Below are 20,264 nucleotides of genomic sequence, written 5' to 3'. Positions count from 1 at the left end.
ATATCATATATGCCCTTACAAATCTTAATATTAACATATAGTGATTATTAGTCGTAATAAATGATCATATGTACAACTCGATATCGCTGGAATCCAATTGGACATTCGTTGGGTCCACCTCTCCGAGAGAAGAACACTGATCAAACTCGTCCGATGCGGTCTTACCTGTCTCATCCTTCCTGCCATGTGATCCGAGGGGTCGATGGACCCCGGTTAAAAGGTCGCTGTGACGGGTGAGCCCCGACGGGGTAGTTACATAAATTGATGATCCTTCCAGATGCCAGAGAGGAGAAACTGAAACGAACGGAAGCCCTTCAAGCGATCGATTTCGAGAGAGGTTTTTACTTCGATTCGATCGCATAGTAAAAGGAGGGCGAATAATTTCCCTGTTCGCGAAGAGAAGATCGAGAGATACGAAGGTGAAAGATGAGAAGGCGATGATGATGGGCGAGGATAAGTCGTCGCCGTCGTCAATAGGGATGGGGAGCAGAGAAAGAGATCGGGAGCTGCTGATTCCGGTGGGGGAGGATCCCGCCGATGATGGTGACTCCAAGACCTCCGCCGCTGCGGCCACCGCCTCCCCCTCCCGCCACCACTCCGGCAGAGAGGTCAGACTCGCCCTGTTCTATTTATCTAATTGGCCGTGAAAGGTTTCAATTTTTTGTTGCGTCAAGATTGATTTTGGACATCTCCTTCTCGATCTATAAGATAAGTTCTTTTTTGTTCGAACCGTCTATCTTGGAGCTTGTAGGTTTACATGGCTCCGGTTTTCCTAGTAATATCGAACAGTAATTAGAGGAGACTAACTTCCAATAGTGTACTAAGTTTAGGTTTTTGGCTAGTTAACAACCAGTCAAACTTTAGTCGCATGAGAAATTAATGTCATTCCTTTTCTGCCACCAAATTCTTTCATTTTTTATATATTCTTACAAAAACACCCTTTCTGGCTTTTGCTCCACAATTTGCTTTACTGTGCATCTGGAACTCGAAAATTATACACGTTTTGTCAGTCTTCTTAGCTAACTCAGTGGCTATGTCGAGAGAAACAACTATAGACTTTGTGCTGCCTTGTAGAGATCCATCTGATCTTTTTTATGTGAATAGCTTTTGTCTGATAGAAGGACACAATTCCGGATTACTAGTCTAATTTTACCCACTAAATCTGGTTAAATTCCATATTTTGGAGAGGAATGTCCGGGCAATGAGCATGGTCTACCCTTTGGGCCATTATGAACCCATGCTGATGAGATGCTGGCACCATAAAGTAGACGTATCAACTTCCTTCTTTTTGTATGTAGTACTTTTCTTTTCGGAAACTGGATCAGAAATGACTTGGCTTGCCTTTTCTTCTGGATGTGCTCCTAGCATTTGTTTTGACTGTATGTTTAAATAACTACATAAATATTCAATAGGATGTGAAATTCTAACTTGCTTATAGTTTTAGCAATTAACATTAATCTTCAATAGGATGTGAAATTCAAATTTGCAAGGCTTCGTGAAAATAGCTTTAAGCTGAACTTTAATTATACAAGTAACACATTATAGGTCAAATCCCAAAATTTAAATTATATAACTCGGTGCTAAAGAGTTGCCACTGGATGGATCTTGTTCATACATACTAAGCATGATCGAGGAAGAAGTCCTTATACTATGACCATCAGAATGTACACGATAAAACATCCCAAAGTCCTTGTTATGGTTTCCTGGTATATTCACATATCCACTCCATTTACGTTTGTTCTGAGTCTGCATTACTTGAGGAAGTAATACAGATCTTCCTTCTGCAAGGAAGGATGAAATTCTAAAATAGAAGTTACGGCAAACTTATGGGAGCTTGTAGGTTTTTCTGCTCATATTTGTGACTGAACAAATATGACTTGTTGTCGTGGTTCTTAATTGACCCTCAGATTAGTTTTATTTTCTTTCTTTGTTTTGGGCTAGTTTTTTCTTTTTTCCCCTTTTTTTTAAATCACCAGAGTAAGTTCCCAAGCAATCTACTGGTGCACTTAATTTCTTTATCTATTTTTTGTGGGAAATTATATATATCTGGCCAGCATATGTTACATTGGAAGGTATATGTCCTTTTACTAGTTTTATAGTAATTGCTATTACTTCTGTTTGCTGGAACCTGAAGTAGCTTTAACAAATTTTCTGCTTTCTTTTCTTCTTGCTACAACTTTTTTCATTTTCTCTTTTCTCAGTGTAATTTCATACTGCACTTGATTTATGATTGATGCTCTTCCATGCAACTCCATAGATATTCTTAAACTCTGTAATTTATTTTACATTGATTGACATATCATAAGAATCTTTGTCATATCCTTTTAATTGAAAAGTATTACTTGAACAGGCATTTCACAAAGTTGTTCGTAGTTGGGCTTCAAAAAAGTTCATGACCGGATGGTAATTTTCTCCTGAATGATTTGCACTTTCTTCGCAATGTTGAGCTAAGTATTAGTTCACTGTTATGATGCTATTTAATTTTCAGCTATTTTATATGTTGTTTCATTTGTAAGAACCTGTTATTGGTACCGACCCTTTTAATACATGATTTTTCTTTGCTTATTTTGCTCATTTTTATGATACTGTACAAGGGTAATAGTTACTGTTTATATTGGTAACAAGAGTATTGAATTATTGAATGAATGCTTCTGTTAACTAACTTTTTTGACCTGTAAGCAAGAAGAGATTCAGAACCATCTGTTTCTCATTAGTTCTATAAAACAAAATTTTCTTTTTAAACTGGTTCTTCAAAATTGGCAATATCTTTCAACCTTGTTCTTTTACCTATTTTCTCTTCTTTCTTGTTACCCCAATATGCCATTATATTGTTAAAGATGCTGTACAATCCAGTTATTAGGATAAGTATTCTGCAATAGGAGAACTTAGTTTTCGAAAAAAAAAAACACAAAAGGCTTTAATTAGGAAAATTGCCTTCATGAACATTCACCATATGCATTTATAGTCTTTCACATAAAAGGAGCATTTGGAGATATACAGAAAGTCATTTTTGTTTTGGTTCTGATCTAAGTAAATTTATTGAGATTTCTTTGTCTTTTGCTGTTCTGACATCAATTTTATTCTTGCAGTGTTATCCTATTTCCAATAGCAATTACTTTCTACATCACTTGGTGGTTTATTCGTTTTGTGGATGGATTTTTCTCTCCAATCTATGCCCAACTTGGAATTGACATATTTGGTATGCGTAAAAGTTTTCTAAAAGCGTTCTTTTTATTTAAGAATGTTCTTATGTGGTTTATTTTTCTCTTCTGTATTCTTTGATCTGCCAAGGGAGATCAATCTTTTTTCAAATACTTATATTTCTCCCATTCTCCTGCTGTGGAGCTCACTGCTTTTGTTCTTTTTTATCAGGGCTTGGTTTTATAACTTCTATCACATTCATCTTTTTGGTTGGAGTTTTCATGTCTTCTTGGCTAGGGACATCTGTTCTTAGCCTCAGTGAGTGGCTTATCAAGCGGATGCCTTTTGTTCGCCACATTTACAATGCATCTAAACAAATTAGTACTGCCATATCACCTGGTAATACATTCTTTTTACCTTGATGGTTCTGTCAATCCACACTATATTTTGTTACTCACGATGTCTATCTACAGATCAAAACTCTCAAGCCTTCAAAGAAGTGGTCATTATAAGGCACCCTCGAATTGGTGAATATGCATTTGGTTTCATCACTTCAACTGTTGTTCTTCAGGTCTGAAAACAAACATCATTCCATCAGTTTTCCTAATCTTGTAATATTTAAAACATCTAGTCTTAATAGCTTATGTTCTTACATGTTTTTTGTTGGTTCTCTATGTACGAACCTATTCCTATTTTTTGAGTTCTCATTAGGCATTGATGTTATGCTGCTCAGTATTTAATATATTCCTTATAAAATCTTTAGAAGTGGCCTTTTGTTTCTACAAACCTAAAGTTCTTTTCAAAGGTTTTGAGGATGGCTTGAGTTCAGATCAAAGACTGAGAATGGAGAGCTATGTTGGAGGTTTTTATTTGAGACTGACTGAATGGAACAACATACTTCTATCTTGTGGTGTACCAGATTTGTAAATAAGGTTTCAATTTTAGAATAAGCATCATTCTCAGTACCAATTATTCTGTATATTGTCAACGGCTTCCAAGGTGGGAGCAGGTTAGTTTAAAGAAATTCAAATATTGGAAACTAATTGGGTGTAGCGAAACATGATGAACTTTGCTTATATGGGGAGGACAGACTTTGACTTGGATAAAAAATATTTTGACCTCACTGTTCTATGGAGTTCCATTTTGCACTAGGTGATGTAAAAAAAAGTTTGTGGATGATGATACTTTGCATGTGCATCAGGTTTGGCAAAGATCATATTTGGAAAGACATCGACTATATCACATATTAATGATGCTTTGTCCTCCATTGGTTTTGGTAAAAATCTATATGGATGATGATGCTTCATTGGCTTTTCATATTGCTGCATCAAAAGTCAGCATCAGTGGCTGGAAAATGCAAAAGACTTGCAGCATATATATTGGATGGGACAAAAGCTGGGGAAATTGAATGAGAAGGGATCTCAGACAGATGTTCAATCAACTAAGAAAATCCATTTTCTACACTAAAATCATTCGTCCTTCAACGGGAGAGGGGACAGGATCAGACAGGAGCAGAGCAGGGACTTGACAGATACATGTAGTCAATGGCTAAGAGCTTCTGAATAGCTGGAAAAATGGTTATTTCACTTATTTGGCAGTTTGAGGAAATTCCTGGATGTGGTGGAATCGGTTCCATAACAACTATCTCTGCACTCACATATTATTCCCATAGTTGGTCTCTTGCTTCTGCTCCCTTGTAATAAGTCTCCCTGGAGGCCCTGTGGAACATTAGAGACATCGAGCAGATGAGACCTATCAATTTGTTGGGACTAGAGAATGACAAATACAAAACCAATTTTGTTTGTCATATGGAAGGGGGAAGTTACCATGGATAATGTGGTGAAGGTGCTAGAATTGTTAGAGGCATCTAATTATGCATAGAAGTGGGCTTGGCATTTCCTCCATGGCCATTGTAGTGAGCCTTTAGGAACAAAAGCAAAAAAGAAAATGATAGGCCAGATAATCCAGTCATCAACCTACTTGTCATTACTGTGAGTCAAATAGAACATTGATGTTCTCTTACATGATTGATCATATATACATGTCCTTGCAGAAATTTCGTCACATTCATATTGGTATCATTAATCATGAATTCTCATTTTTATGTTAGTTTCTTGCAAATTCATTCTTATTTAACTGGAGTTTTTTTTGTTATGATGTTTTTTTACCACCTTAATCTGCAGAATTACACTGGTGAAGAGGAGCTATTCTGTGTCTATGTTCCTACCAACCATCTCTATATTGGTGACGTCTTTATGATCAACTCGAGGGATGTTATTAGACCAAACCTCTCTGTCCGAGAAGGAATCGGTTAGTTGCAAACTTCTTGGGTTCAATTTCATGCAAGATTCTGAGTCCTATTTCTCATCTCTGCAGCTCTATATTCTTAGTTTATGTCTTCCATTATGTCAATTTCAATATCAATAATGTTTTTGATGCAGAGATTGTGGTGTCAGGGGGCATGTCAATGCCTCAAAATCTGTCAACACTGGAATCACATTCAATACAATTGGATCAAACCGGATTTCCCTGAAACTAAGACCAATGGTGTTTTTCTTTTCTTAACCATTCAGATGGTTAGATTTGCAGTTTGATCAGATTTAGCTGTCATGAAACTTTCTTCCACTCTTAGGTTTTCAACTTCCACACTGCTATGTAAAGTTTTAAAGAGCTCAGAGGAATGATATTGGAGAATGGTTTGGTGTTCCTTTCCAGTTTTACAGTCATATGTAAAGATTGATGTAGATTATAGTTCTACTCTGTTTTGTTGAGTATGACATTGTTTATGCATCAGAAATTTTCATTTCTGCCCATTTTTCACTGAGACATTTCACAGATACGCGATTGTTTCCTCCTCTTTTTTATCATTTCCTGACATCAAGTTCTTCCATGTGCAAACTTTGTGAGCATCTGCTTCTTGTCAATTGTTTAATGATATTATTGTTGTTATTTTGATTACATGGGAATGTAGTGCGATAGCGTGGCTCGACAAGCATAGCAAGCCGTAGTAGAACTGGATCCGCAGACCAAGTGTTCGACCAATTTACCTTGCAGTTCGCTGGCACACTAAGAGACCGGCAGTTCCGTTGTTGCGGAGCTTCCACAGCCACTGAAACAATTCCAATTACGCTGCTTTGATTCTTCCTTGTTTATAGAAGAGCAACGTGACATGTCGGCCTCTGCTTTGCAGTCACGATGATCATTTGATGGATCGATTACAACCACATCAAGATTTCTGAGGACATGTCCTTTAGTGCATGCCCGTCCAGACTCTTCACATGGCAAGGACGGCCGTCGGCATCTCACTGTGAATAATAAAAGAAGGAAACAAAAAGGAAACACGATTCCTCTCTCCCCTCTTATAAATCTCATTGCCCTCTGCATTCCGATCTGAAAGCCCCGTCAATGGTGCATCTTTCCTTCCGAACTCCCTTCAAATCTTAAATCTTGATCGAAGCTCGGGTGCCCCGTCGCTTCATTCACCAGATCCTTCTCTTTGTTCTCCAGATCATTGCGCAAAAAGGGGACCTTTTTGGGTTCCAATCCGCCTTCCGCCATGGCCACTTCTTGGAGAGTTTTGCGAGTCACTCTCCTTCTCTTTCTCCTGGTCCGATGTCTTTCTGTTGCTTCCATAACCCTAATTGACGACGCCGACGACGATCTTGAGGGGCTCGAAGAGCTCCTGGCGATTGACGAAGAGGAGGAGCAGAAGGGCGGCGGCGGCGACGGTGGAGGCGCCTCTAGCAGGTCGTCGGAGGCCGAGCTCCTCCGCCGAGCCCAGAGGATCGTTCTTGAGCTGAGCAATGAGAATGCCAAGAAAGTGGTCGACTCCAACGAGGCCGTTCTCCTGCTCGGCTACACCCCCTGGTGCCCCAGGAGTGCCGAGCTGATGCCCCGGTTCGCGGAGGCCGCGACCACGCTTAGGGAGATGGGGAGCAGTCTCGTGGTGGCGAAACTCGATGCCGAGAGGCACGCCAAGGCTGCATCCCTTCTCGGAATTAAGGGTTTCCCGACGATACTTCTGTTCGCCAACGGGACCGCGCTGGCTTATAGGGGTGGATTTACGAAGTAAAAATAATCTCACAATTTTTTCTACTTTTATTTTCTTGATATCATCTTCTTACCTTCTTTTCTTTCTTGATAGTTACTGCAGATTAGGGAAACATACTTCTAGTTCTTTATGTGGTTTAGCACTGGGAGCGTTGACAACTATGAATCTTCTACATTTAGTTCTTGCTTTGTAGTCCTGAAGAATTGAAGTGTTTGACTGAGTTGTTTTTCAATGACATTGTTATTTTCCTTGACATTTTGATTGTTGGATCTCTCCTTAGTCTGCCCAATCTCTTGATTTGCTAGTTCTTTGCGTTGATAGATTATGATTGTCACTTCTCCATACTGTGTTATAAGCTTTACATAATTAAGATTTTTTGCTTCATTTTGTCCATTTCATACTTTTTACCAAACTTTTTCCTGGAAGATTGGATGATTTTGCCGAATTTGATGTAATCATATGATCTTAGAATGCAACATTCTCTGCGCATTAGTAGTCCTTTTTTATCCATCTAAGAGGGTGATGTGAGAGGTCATAATGTAATGTGCCCAATACATAATGCAGTTGATACGTTCACAGTCTCCAGTTCATTTGGATTTGTTTCACATTTTAATTATGCTCTCTTGTTTCCGGAAGTGTTGCTGAACAAAGTCAGACTTGTTGTAGCTCTACATTGAAGAAGTATCTAAATCTTGTGCTTAATAATTGTTTCATTAACTTAAAATGGTCGTTGTCTTCTTCTATATTCAGGGAGGAGATTGTGATTTGGGCAAGAAAAAAGACTGGTGTACCTGTCATAAGGCTATCTTCTATAAATGATGCTGAGGAGTTCCTGAGACAGCACCAGATATTTATCGTTGGTCTCTTCGAAAAATATGAAGTATGTGATATATTCATGCAACTAAAATATATAAACCAAATAAATTTAGGTTCTAAATAACCTCGAGAGCCCAAGTGATGAAGAGCCAGCATTATAGGCATGATATAGTGTCTGAGTCAAAATGAGAGGGGTATTACGATGATTGAATATAGCATAAGTAATTGGAGACTGGAGATGGTTTTAGCTGTGGATTTTCTCTACACCTAAAATATTTTTTCCAGTTTTGCTTTTTATATTTTATATCTCATACAGTTCCAGCTAAGCATTTAGTTCTTTCAATTAATGAACTAAAACATGTTTTCATAAAGGTATAATGACTATATGAGCCGCAGTTTGAAAGTCATTCACTCGTCACATGAAATATTATCATGCAGATGCACAGCATACACGAAGAACTCTCAACTTAATGGTTTATGTTCTAAAAGTAAATTCCTTTATAATAAAAAATTAAAAGTCATGATTAAGGCTCTTCTTTTGTAATCTTCAAACAAAGTATAAATAGTAAAAGTAGAGGAACTAAAAGATTCTGCTGGACTGCAAATTTTGCACTAAAATATTGGGGAATTTATAATATGCAAATATCCTCCAAAAAATCTATTTGATTATGTCATAAATGCTTGTCCAAAACTTTACAGAAAAAGAAACAAATAAAGAAGGAATTAGTTACTTCCTTATTTTCTTAATATACCACTAAAGCTGCAAATGTTTCCTTCTGGTATTAAGGAAGTTGCAATTAAGATTAAATAAGTTTTTCAAGTTTCCATTTTCAGGCATTTTAAATGAGTTCTCCCACATCATCTTGGAACCTCATGGTGGCAAAGGATCAGATAGCCGAGGTTGTAATAGGTAGAAGGCCTTCTCTTGTGCCTCTCCTAACCTCTTAATTGATTTCCCAACAACCTATCAAAGTCTAGTTTACAGAAAGGCCAAACACACAGGATCCCATAGAAAAATGTGTATGATTTATAAAGAAACCTTGTGGCTCTCTTTTTTTCTATACACCTTTGCTTGCAATTCCTGGTCCGGTTGCACTTAGGCTTATAGGACTGTACCTCTAGAAATATTTTTCTCCCAGTCTGGGCATAGCCATTACTGATGTATAACAAGCATTTTTTTTTATCATAGTGAATCTTGCCTTTTTATCCCAGTTGGGTGTATTTCCACTGCCTTCGGAACTTAAAAATTGATGTATATATTAGTAAGCATTTTTGTGATCATAGAGCATATTTATCTCTTTTGTCACAAATTTTGCTATTTGAAGTCGATTATCTTTTGCAGGGACCTGAGCATGTAGAGTTTGTAAAAGCAGCTACTACAGATAATGAAATCCAGTTTGTGGAAACCAATGATATTAACATAGCTAAGGTTTTGTTTCCAGAAGTTGGAACTGAAAAGAAGTTCATCGGACTTGTTAAAAGTGAACCTGAGAGATATGAGAAATTTGGTAAGTTGGTGTTATATTTACTTCTTGCATTTACTTCTTGGTAAGTTATTTACTTCAGGTTTTAGAAATATGTTTGTTTTTGTCTTGATGTGATGTAGCTCAGATTTAGTAGCTTAGTGTTTCAGTCAAATTAGTTCCTAGGTTGTATCTACTAGAGATTTGATTTATATTCTTCATGAGTTATGAGTGCTAATTAGTATTTAAGGGTGGTTAGATCTTTTATTTAGTTATACTTCATTATTTTCATTAAAGCATTGATGATTTTGATGATTTCTTATCTTTAACATCAGACTGGACCTGTTTCATCTTCCACAAGCTTGTCTCTGCTTCTAGATGAGTTTAATTCTACCGTACTTACTTTAATTTTAGAGATATTTTAAGTCCTTCTGAAGCATGAATATTTAACAGTTCACATTCTGATAACCACCTGATTTAGCATTTTGGTAACCTTTATTTTTTGTATGTTTCTGTTGTTAGCTTATGTATTGTTCATTCTGCTTATTGTTGGTGCTCTTAGTTTCTTTACCTTGCTTTTGCTCCATGAAGTTCCATAACAATATTTTATTAAAGTAAAATCTAGTGATGTATCTTTTTGCTCTTGCAGTGGACAATTTTGAGGAACAGAAGATCTTGCAATTTGTAGATTATAATAAGTTTCCTTTAGTTACTGTATTGACAGAACTAAATTCGGCTAGAGTCTATTCCAGCGCCATCAAACTCCAGGTTATCTCTAATTGATTGTTGCATTTTTTTCCTTATTTATGTAAGTGATAAATCTTAACAACTCTATGTGTGTATTTGACATTAAGCAAATTAAAGATGACAATGACAACAAACTCCACTCAAAGCCCAACTATCTGTGATTCAGGCACAATCTGAGTTCCCTTATCTTGTTTAGATTTGATTTCTTTGGAATATGGCAGTCGAGCAACGTGGTTTTGGATAAAGATGAAAATATTGTAATGATGTCATCATTATCAATCTTATATATGATTCACATTGAGGACAGTGCCATGGAGGGTATTAAGGACAATTGTAGTTGTGTATGCCACTGTGATACCATGAGTTTAAAGCGGACCACTAATATTAAATTGAAACTATACTATTAAACAAGTCAAGTACTCGAGGAGGAACAAACTCACAAAGGCTGTTAAGTTGTTATGCGCTTGATGAATGGAGAAAGCAATACTCCACATTGTTCCTTTGTCTAAAGGTAAAACAAGTGAGAAAAGTTTGGAAGGTGAAAAGTCATGAAATGAGTGAGTAAAATACATCGAAGTTAAAACAATCAGTTCTAGGATAAAATATTTGGGACAACTTAGTTTGGCCAACCAACTCATTTTGTCTAAGAATGGAACTGGACTTAGTGTGCACCAAGGAAATGAGGATTAAGCTGAAATGCTTGCTTTGGGTTGCTAAATTGCAGCTGACAATATCGGCCACTGTGGTGCTAATGCATCTGCATCACTCTCATTCTGCTATATTGCATCACCTCATACGTTGTGTGAATTTTAGGGCTTAAAAATGTCACAAAGGCCACAGTGGCAGCGGCCACAACTACAATATAGAACTACACCACCATAGCCACAATTTAAGCATTTTAGTCACCCTGTTCTAGGCATCTCAAATTAATGGGCCAATTCTCCCATTGGGTCTGTTCATGACAGTAAAAGTATGAAATTTGGCTATAATAAGGACGAAAGGGAAGTACCGAGAGGCATTACTAACTTTGTAGAATTTACATTTGAATATAATTCCTTGAAAACATTGGATTTGCATCTAATTTCTTTTAAGAAGGATGGTCCTATGAAAAATTTTCCATTTACAAAAGAAATTATACTTGTTCCCACCAATGCATCCGTGCTCCCTGTATATTTAGATGGCCCCTCTTTAGCTATTTTCCACTCCCCTTAGGACCATGTCTCATACGAAAAGAAAAAGCAAAGAGAAATCCTAGTGAACAGAAGGGCATAATAAAAAATGAGAAACAATGCATGATCACATGCACACATTAAAGTATCCACAAGACATCTCTATAAATAGCTAAATGCTGCCTGGCCTTGCTTTTTCCTAGACTTGCTCATGCAGCCCTTTACAGGTTTTCTTTAGTTAGTGAAGATATGTCTGCATATGTGTACAATTGTATTTGTCTGAGAATGTTAACCTCAGTCAAATTTCTTTTTAGGTTTTTATCTTTGCAGCTGCCAATGAGTTCAAGGATCTTTACCCACTTCTTCAAGATGTTGCAAGGCCTTATAAGACAAATGTAAGTCCTGCTGCTTTTAGTTATCTACTGTTTTTAGGCAGTTTCTGACATTTGATTGTTTGCAGATAATGTTTGTGTATGTAGACAATGCTGAAGACAATCTTGCAAAACCATTTTTGACTTTATATGGACTTGAAGCTGAAAAGCCCATTGTAAGTTTGCTAGTAATTTATTATGTTATTTCTATTTTCTATCATCATTATTTCTAAACAACTTTGTAATTTCCTAGCATTTAACCATTGATCAGGTAGTCATTTTATGAATGGGATAAATTTTCATAGTTTCAACAGCTTAGTTGGAACTCTATGTTTCTAATGGTTTTGAGGAGGAATGAATGTTTTTTATCTAGTTTGAAGCAGAAATGTAAATTCTAATGCAATTATCAAGACAGAACTGAATCTTATGAATAAAAATTATCAAGAGTTTTCTTTTCCAGGTTTAGTATTATGTTCAGTGTTTCCTGGTTTGCATTCTTGAAGTTTGCAATCTGATCTTGTTCCACCAAGACATGCATTAAAACATATGATTTCCAATTCATTTCCTTCTCTTCTGTTGCCTTTTCACTGTGTTCTTTTCCTTTTGGAATGCTTTTGGAGTCTCCCCCCTTGCTTTTGCAATTTTTTAATATTTTCCTCCTCCCTTCAAAATCACATAACGTGTGTCCTAGATGCTTACAGTAGGACTTAAATTTTTTATTTTATGACTATACACAGTGTGTTACAATTCAGTATCTATTTTTGGCATTGTAGTTGAAATCTCGTGAAATACAGTTGAACAATGTCCAGTCATCTATTCATTCATTTCTCCACTTTATTACAGTATTTTATCTCTTTTCATGTGAATCTAGGCATGTCTTGTAGTCATCTTTTTTTTTCTATATAATATTATTATTTTGATTCACAGGTAACTGCATTTGATAATAGGATTGGTTCCAAGTACTTGTTGGAGTCAGATCTCACGAGGAACACCCTAGAAGTACGTTTTACTCAGCATAATTCTGCATAAATTATGAACGAACATCCATAGTTGGAATGTTGTAGGTTGGAATTGTTGTTTTTCTTTAATATATTTTCAGGAATTTTGTTCTGGGCTGCTTCATGGTTATTTGCCACCCTACTTCAAGTCAGAACCAATACCAAATGAGGTATGTACACAATTAAATTGTGTTAGTTTGATAACTTGTGTAAGTTGTGATGACCTGGTAAAAAATGATTTGCTACTCTTGGCTAATGATTTATTGGTTAAAATTTTACACCTACACCCTCAGCCTCCATGATAAAATGTATCATTGGTTTTCATTATCTCATATCTCATGATACATGTCCATGATATCTGTTTTTCTAATTGTTAATATGGGGCACACGACAATGTTGATTGCAAAGAGATCTTTGTCATCATGATATCTTTGAGTAGCTTAATGAGACACAAATTTTGTTACAATAGCTTCATGATCCGTGATCATCACTTAAGTGTACAATTTAATTGACCCCAGGTGCAGATTTATAGTTGATGTTTTTCCAGCACAGGACTTCCTTGGAGATTAATTGTTTGGAAAGTAATTTACAATTGTATAATGAAATTGGTGTTCAGTTTTGTGAAATGTTAATGTTGCTTTGTATGCAGCTGTTTTTATTCTTCTATAATTTTTCTTTATGATTTTGACTGTTCACTACTGCATGATCCAGTATTGATGGCACCACACTGGTGATCATCATATTTGATGGCAGTGATAGCTGATATCTGCTTAGCATTAATAACTATGGATACAGGCTACCAAGAGATAGGTGATATTCCTAACATTCATTGTTGCCAAGTTTACAACTGCTACTAAGGTAATCTTTAGGATGATAACTGCTAAGTAAAATGAGTAATTAAATTTATCATATAACTATTTTTCTTTTCAATTATTGTGAAGCTTCAACGAGATGAATATTGTTACACATTGCCATTTGTTGATTTGAGATGAATATTCAGAACAATTTTGTTGTTACTCATATTATGTGAATTCTTTTCTCTTTTTCTCATGAATATTGCAGAAAGGGTTGATTGAGAAAGTTGTTGGTAAGACTTTCGATGCTTCTGTCTTGGACAGTTCAGAAAATATATTTCTAGAGGTACGATGATTATTTGGTCATTGATTTAGCAAATGATGTTGTAGCTAGATGTTTTTGTTGGTGCTTTATCATTTCTTCTTTAGTTGCTTGTTAAATTTTTATCTGCATGTGACTCGTAAAATACTTTGTTTTAAACTAAAGGTGTATACACCCTGGTGCTTTGACTGTGAGGCCACAAGCAAGCAGATAGAAAAATTAGCCAAGCATTTTAAAGGGCTGGAGAATTTAAAATTTGCCAGAATAGATGCTTCTTCAAATGAGCATCCAAAGCTGCAGGTATGGTATTTATATTGAGGACAATAATAAATAACTCTTAAAATAAAAAGGTGAATTGTTGGTAATTGCTTTTTCTATTATTTTTAAAAAAAGATTATGACCTCGACCTCTACTGATTTTAGAAGAGTGAATGAATTTTGACATTTATTCTCTTTCCATAAAGAGCATTGACGCCACTTCATTTAAGTTGATAATTTGATCAAAATAACCAAAAACAAATCAAATTTTGGATTTTTGTCTTAGAAAATTATTAGTGAGTGGTGCTAAGCCGAATTCACGGTAAAGTTCTCTGGAGGAATATCTCTTGATCTATATATGCAATTGTATTGATCTTGAGCGCCTTTAACTTGATAGTGATATTGCATTTCGTGGAGCTCAATAGTAGGAAAAATTCTATGTAGTCACTCTTTGAGTAATACTCGGGACATGATAGCTTGTCGTTGTTAGTTATATTGTGCTTGACTCATCTAAATAACTTCCTGGCTTGTAAATTTAAGCTATGTACCGGGTCACCATCGTGTGATTGTTTGATACTATAAAATGTGGTCATGTCTTTGTTCATGGAAACATGTAAAAGTAATGAGCTCAAGGACATGCTTAACAAATTTGTACTAGATGGGATTCATATATTTTGCTCGTAGCAAGAAAATTCTGCTATTCATTGGTATGTTATCTTAGCTATTCTAACAATGGTTTACTGTTATACTGCAGATAAACAACTACCCAACACTTCTATTCTATCCTGCTCGAGACAAGTCAAATCCTGTGAGTACAGCCAATCACGACCACTTTCTTTTTTCTGATTGCCACTGGTTTCTGTATTTATCCTAAATACGTCTTGTTTTACAGATTAAAGTTTCCAAGAAATCGAGCTTGAAGGAATTGATAGCCTTCATCAACAAGAATATTAGATCTGACGATGGCAGAGGAATCACCGATAGTGATCACAACAAGAAAGATGAACTATAATACATGCTAATTATCCAAATTTTGAATAGTGCTTTCACCAGAGGCTTTGATTGTAAACTAATCAGTACGTGATGTATTCTTCATCTTTTTTTTTTCTCCCCGACAATGACAAAAATGGGACCTGACTTATACAGACTTGTAAACATATCTGTTGATCTGCATAATGTGGAATGCCTTTTCATGAAATTGATATTGACTTATTACTGCTTTTGTTGGTAAATGGCCCTGAAAGAGTGACTGAATTTTCCGAGCAACGTAGTAATGGAGAGGCTTAATTAACAATCGGTGAAAACGATTGGCATCTTTGATAGCTTAACTGTTGCTACAGTTATCACCCATGACAACAGAGTTTTCAGAAACCTGCAGCAGCAACAGAACTACTAAAATGGCTGTTAAAGAAGCACAATTCATTAGAGCAGCGGGAAGAAGACGGTGGGAGAAAGAGACTATAAGCAGCACATAATCAATCACAAAGGTGATGCGTTGCCAGAAGACAAAGTAAACAGGCGTTCTATTTGGATGAAGCAAGCAAAAAGCTTTATTGTACATTGCTGACTTCGAGTATTTACCTTCAATCTAACATGCGCAGCTTCTAATGTGGTTTGATAGAAAATTTTCTCATGCTGCATGAAAGAACAATTATTTGATAGAAAGCACAAAATGCTGGTATCCAGACACGATGAGAACGATAGGCACAATTTGATTAATGAAGATAAGAGTTTCTTCTGTACTGAAAGATATTACATCATGATAATAATCAAAGAAATTTGGAGAATCTAAGATTCGGAATTCACAGAATCTCTTGTTGCTTTCCTCCTAAACAATGGTCTTGATAATAGCTTCCTTCATCAATTTGCATCATACCTCAATGACTAAAACTGAAGACTTCCAGCTCTTGACAGCATGAATCTGCTTTCCTCACTGTAGGAACACAGCCCTGCATGAATTCATAACCTGGCCATAAATTCCGGGTTGTAGCAGGGATTGTTTCCAGCACATGACTGGGCTCTTAACTCCAAATCTGAAGGAGGGGCTGATTAATGCTGATTTAGTGGCAATTTGGATGGTCGCAGAACTCGGTTCAGTACATCGTTGCCCCTTTCTAATCCCATGGGTTGCTGAACCATTGGTTGCTCGTAGCAGGTTTGAGTTCATTGAACCATAAACTTGTCCTTGATTAACTTCATCTGTTCGCTCCAAAAGAATACATGAATCATCTGGTTGAGAGCTTCTATGACTATCGTTTATAGAATCCAGTACTCTATTTGCTTCATTCTGCAGCCCAACAGCTCTCCAGGCTTCGGCAACCAGGCGAATGCAGTTTTTCCTAGGCCTTACTCCAGTTTCTTTCATTGTTTGTAGCAGTTCTTCTGCTTTCCATGGTTGTTTCAATTCACCATATCCCCATATAAGTGTTTCAAAGGTCTTGATATTAGGGGAAACACCAGACTCAGACATCATCGAATAGACTCTCATTGCATTTTCCATGCTTGCTGCACTGCACCAACCACTGATGATTGTTGTGAAGGTCACAACATTTGCCTGGATTCCCAGTTCATTCATAGTCACCAGAAGGGCCTCAGCTTTAGCAGGTTCCCGTGCCCGAACATAACCTTTAGCAAGTATACTATATACTTGAGCATCTGGTTTGATACCTGCTTCAACCATCTTATTGAAGACTTCCATGCATCTTGTCATGAGTCCCATTGCACTCCAAGCATTCATTTGGTGGCTATATGTTACAAGATCTGGCCTGACCCCAAGTTCTTCCATTAATGCCAAAACCTGCTCAATTAAAAGTCTATGTCAATTTATTTACTGAGAGAATCTGTAACAAAAGAAAGGTTATGGAAATAAATGCTCTTACTCACTTCATCTGACCCAGCCATGTCCTGGTTATCTAAAAATCCTTTGATCAAAGTATTGAAAACAACAATATTTGGCCTAATACCAACAGCCTTCATTTCATTCACACACCTCAATGCATCTTTCATATTTCCTTCTTTACAATAGCCACCAAGAATAATGACCCAAGTGCGTTCATTCGGACGCAACCTCATCTGCATCTCCAAAATTAGCTCTTCAGCTCTCTTTGTTTCTCCATTTTTGGTATAAGCTCTTGCGATGGTGTTATAGGTAACAACATCAGGCTGAATGCCAGAGGCATGCATCTTATGAACTACATTCCAAGCTTCAGTCAGATTTTGCTTATCGCACCATGCTTTGATGAGTATATTGTATGTTTTCTGACTAGGTCTTGCATTTTCCTCACGAGACATCATATCCAAAAGAGTTTGTGATTCTTCAGGCTTGCCTATGATGCCATATCCTTTTATAAGAGTGTTGAAAGTGCTGGTTGTTGGTCTACATCCACTTTCCTTCATCTTCCAGAAGATTTTGATAGCCTCATTGATCTTTCCAGCTTCGCAAAATGCATTTATAATGGCATTGAAGAAAATTGAGTCGGGTTTCAAGCCACTGTTTTCTACCTGAGAGATAAGTGAAGGAATGGACTTAAACTTTCGCTGATCTGTCAGAGAAGTTAACAGAGTTGTATATGTTACCAAAGAAGGTTTATGGCCCTCTTCTACCAAGCAATCAAACAATGTTTGCGCTTCATGAGGTTTATTTTCACCAATTAGAGTACCCATCTGCTTTGTTCGTGTACGAACTGTTCGACAACTGTTTCCTTTTAAGCAGATAGCACACATTTGATGCTTCTCATAGTGGGAAGAACTTGAAATTGGCCGTCCATTTGTGTCCCATCTGCGACTTTCCTGTTATATTAAAGGAGAAAACTTTAAGCTATATAGAATTTTGTTGGGAACAAAGAAATTATGTTGCTCATACATAATAGTATTTCATATGAAACAATATGTAACAAAAAAATCATTGTCTTACAGATCTTATTATCCAAAGGTGATAGTAGAATATATTTATGATCAAGGCATTTTTGAGAAATGAGGTTTTACAAAGAGATTGTAAAGATGATAGTTAAAAATGAATTTCTTTACACATTAAATTACACATCATAGCTGAAACTTCATTAATTATTGTCCCCACTGATTCATCACATGGTGATAGTTGGTGGTGAAGATTTCATGCCACAGGCTACCAAAAGAAGATTGTCCTTCTTTTCCTTTCCTCATTGGAATATCCTATCTCTTAAATTTGCAACACTAGGTGCTCCATTCTGCTACTCACACTCATCTCTCACCAGGGAACATCGGAGAACAAGAACATTGTTCTCTCCTTGCTCTTGCAATTTGACTGCTATTGCTAGTACTTTAGTATTTGGCTTTTCCCTCCAGAATAGAGCCTTGAGACAAATGGGTACCTCTCTCTTAATCTGGTCTGGCTCATGCATGCATGCACCACATTTCTCTTTGCTCGGCCCTGTATCAATCATGTATAGAACCACAACCCATCCTATCACAAGCTTCGTTCTCACAGTTAAAATATCTAGGCTTCCATGTTTGACTTGGAAAACCTGATTAATCTGGCCCCACTGGTTGGTGGCCTTGTCAGATCAGGTCCCAGCCAAGATATTCAATCTCTTGTGTTGACCTAGGTCAACGTATAACCTGAACTATATGCTTGAGATTCATATCTGCATGGCTTGTGCTGTGATGGTTCACTTTTGCTCGTAAAGCTTTTTATATCTTAAGAATGTAAAAGAGATTTGACTGTGGAAAACCATCTGAAACATAAGTAAAATTACTGCATTTGCTGTAAACAGAGATTAAATGGATCGATCATGAGTGTTCTAGTTCAGTAACATGAAATGCCTTGGGAGTCTAGCCACCGTGTGTATAAAAACATAGAAAAGGGGATAGCACTTGCTGACAACAACTGCAGAGTAGAGGACACAGAACTGAAGGATTAAAAGCTTAGTACGTCTCCAAAGTTACAATGATATATAAAATGGCAACATAGTACCCGAGTATAACTGAGTATTATGCTATTACTAGTGAAGAAAGTGACTAAGTATAACTGCAACGGTGTGCAGGAGAAAGTTGAGGAGTACCTTGGAAGGCAAGCCATCAAACAACTGTTCTTGTTTCATTCTTTGTTTGTCAAGATTCTTAGCTGAAGCATCTAAGAGAGCACTCCCCATGTAACATCCTGCCACAAGCTTCATTGCCTGGTCTCTCTAAAGATTCTTAAACTGCAAATACCATGGTGAGTTCCATTTATTATACCATTTAGGATTAGATAAATAATGTTGAAAATTAAAAATCTGATTACATGTGGAGGAAAGAACATATGTATACACAAAATTACTTATATCATACCACATCCACACTGAAGATGAAAAAAATATATAAGGAACTTCGAAAACAAATAAACACATTCTTGCAGCTGACACCACAATGGAGAGATGATGCTTGCTCTGTTAGGGACAGAGCTTTAAGAGACGACAAGCAACGTCAATGAGCAAATAGTGTTACTCTTCTAACAAGCAGAAATTTAAATGAACTAATCACATTAAGAAACATTTCATTCCGGATCGCGGAAGGACTTACAAATTTCATCTTAATGCCACACTGTCAAATATGTCGAACATACGATCCGTTTGCATATTCTAAGAAACCCAACAGGGATAGAATAGAGCAAAAATCGCCGCAACCAAAATCACCATGAACACAAACAATCTCGAGGAAGGTAACAAATAAGACAATAATCTCTGTTTCCCAAATTAACTAGAATTCAAGAGGAACAAAGATCAAATTTTGCGGCAAATAAATCGAGTACAAGGTAACGACAGACCACCAACATGAAATTTTCATTCAAACAAGGCTACGACGGCACCGGAAACGCCGTAAGAACCTATCAAAATACCATTTCGCCATCCATATTGAGTTCTCAGGTGTGCCGGGGCTGAGGAAGGAAAGACGAGTCGAGGAAGTAGAGTCTGGTTCTGACGAAGAAGGAACTCCTACTTTCCTTCTGCGACCATCCTGAGGCGCAGAGGAGAGTGAAGGCGTGGAGCGAGGAGAGGCGCTCCGATCGATTGGGTTCAGTTGCCCGCCTCACCTTGTGTTGCCTCGCACAAACCGCACCCTTTTGTAGCAGCCCTCTTATCCACAAATCCACACCAAGGGCTGAGAATTGAGGGAGGT

General features: G+C 37.0%; 3 protein-coding genes across 5 annotated transcripts; 2 read left to right on the top strand and 1 right to left on the bottom strand.

Moving 5' to 3' along the window:
* Positions 1-214: 214 nt before the first annotated feature.
* On the top strand, positions 215-5,948 carry LOC135595652 (protein LIKE COV 1-like). Its single transcript, XM_065086907.1, has 7 exons — positions 215-608; positions 2,351-2,403; positions 3,090-3,199; positions 3,373-3,540; positions 3,615-3,712; positions 5,325-5,451; positions 5,583-5,948. Exons 1-7 carry the CDS (start codon positions 438-440, stop codon positions 5,672-5,674), a joined length of 819 nt encoding a protein of 272 aa, XP_064942979.1. The 5' UTR covers positions 215-437; the 3' UTR covers positions 5,675-5,948.
* Positions 5,949-6,381: 433 nt separating this feature from the next.
* LOC135595651 (protein disulfide isomerase-like 1-5) lies at positions 6,382-15,327 on the top strand. 2 transcript variants are annotated; one of them, XM_065086905.1, is made up of 12 exons: positions 6,388-7,209; positions 7,943-8,072; positions 9,351-9,516; positions 10,121-10,239; positions 11,702-11,782; positions 11,848-11,934; positions 12,686-12,757; positions 12,858-12,926; positions 13,819-13,896; positions 14,038-14,172; positions 14,884-14,937; positions 15,022-15,327. In XM_065086905.1, the coding sequence occupies exons 1-12, from the start codon at positions 6,698-6,700 to the stop codon at positions 15,139-15,141; spliced, it is 1,623 nt and encodes a 540-aa protein (XP_064942977.1). In that variant the 5' UTR covers positions 6,388-6,697; the 3' UTR covers positions 15,142-15,327. The 2 variants fall into 2 exon arrangements, with proteins under 2 accessions (XP_064942978.1, XP_064942977.1); XM_065086906.1 differs by lacking the exon at positions 14,038-14,172 and having other exon boundaries at positions 6,382-7,209.
* Positions 15,328-15,805: 478 nt separating this feature from the next.
* Positions 15,806-20,191, bottom strand: LOC104000805 (pentatricopeptide repeat-containing protein At5g25630). Of its 2 annotated transcripts, XM_009422938.3 has the most exons (5): positions 19,984-20,179; positions 19,169-19,309; positions 17,706-17,918; positions 17,013-17,630; positions 15,806-16,926 (listed from the first exon to the last, which is right to left on the bottom strand). In XM_009422938.3, the coding sequence occupies exons 2-5, from the start codon at positions 19,280-19,282 to the stop codon at positions 16,060-16,062; spliced, it is 1,812 nt and encodes a 603-aa protein (XP_009421213.2). In that variant the 5' UTR covers positions 19,283-19,309; positions 19,984-20,179; the 3' UTR covers positions 15,806-16,059. The 2 variants fall into 2 exon arrangements, with proteins under 2 accessions (XP_009421213.2, XP_009421212.2); XM_009422937.3 differs by having other exon boundaries at positions 17,013-17,918; positions 19,984-20,191.
* Between the last annotated feature and the right edge of the window lie 73 nt (positions 20,192-20,264).

This window comes from Musa acuminata, chromosome BXJ1-10, assembly GCF_036884655.1.
Source record: "Musa acuminata AAA Group cultivar baxijiao chromosome BXJ1-10, Cavendish_Baxijiao_AAA, whole genome shotgun sequence".
In the NCBI taxonomy this organism is placed as follows: domain Eukaryota; kingdom Viridiplantae; phylum Streptophyta; class Magnoliopsida; order Zingiberales; family Musaceae; genus Musa; species Musa acuminata.
This window is presented reverse-complemented; position numbering and strand designations above follow the sequence as displayed.

What these genes read in the sequence shown, in the direction of transcription:
- LOC135595651 (XM_065086905.1), top strand. Translation starts at nt 6,698, where the DNA reads ATGGCCACTTCTTGGAGAGTTTTGCGAGTCACTCTCCTTCTCTTTCTC. An exon ending in CAGAACCAATACCAAATGAG is followed by an intron (nt 12,927 to 13,818) that starts GTATGTACACAA and finishes TGAATATTGCAG; the next exon opens with AAAGGGTTGATTGAGAAAGT. An exon ending in CTCGAGACAAGTCAAATCCT is followed by an intron (nt 14,938 to 15,021) that starts GTGAGTACAGCC and finishes CTTGTTTTACAG; the next exon opens with ATTAAAGTTTCCAAGAAATC.
- LOC135595652 (XM_065086907.1), top strand. Translation starts at nt 438, where the DNA reads ATGATGATGGGCGAGGATAAGTCGTCGCCGTCGTCAATAGGGATGGGG. An exon ending in AAAAAGTTCATGACCGGATG is followed by an intron (nt 2,404 to 3,089) that starts GTAATTTTCTCC and finishes TTATTCTTGCAG; the next exon opens with TGTTATCCTATTTCCAATAG. An exon ending in CTTCAACTGTTGTTCTTCAG is followed by an intron (nt 3,713 to 5,324) that starts GTCTGAAAACAA and finishes CTTAATCTGCAG; the next exon opens with AATTACACTGGTGAAGAGGA.
- LOC104000805 (XM_009422937.3), bottom strand. Translation starts at nt 19,282, where the DNA reads ATGAAGCTTGTGGCAGGATGTTACATGGGGAGTGCTCTCTTAGATGCT. An exon ending in TTGATGGCTTGCCTTCCAAG is followed by an intron (nt 17,919 to 19,168) that starts GTACTCCTCAAC and finishes TTAATATAACAG; the next exon opens with GAAAGTCGCAGATGGGACAC. An exon ending in ACATGGCTGGGTCAGATGAA is followed by an intron (nt 16,927 to 17,012) that starts GTGAGTAAGAGC and finishes TTAATTGAGCAG; the next exon opens with GTTTTGGCATTAATGGAAGA.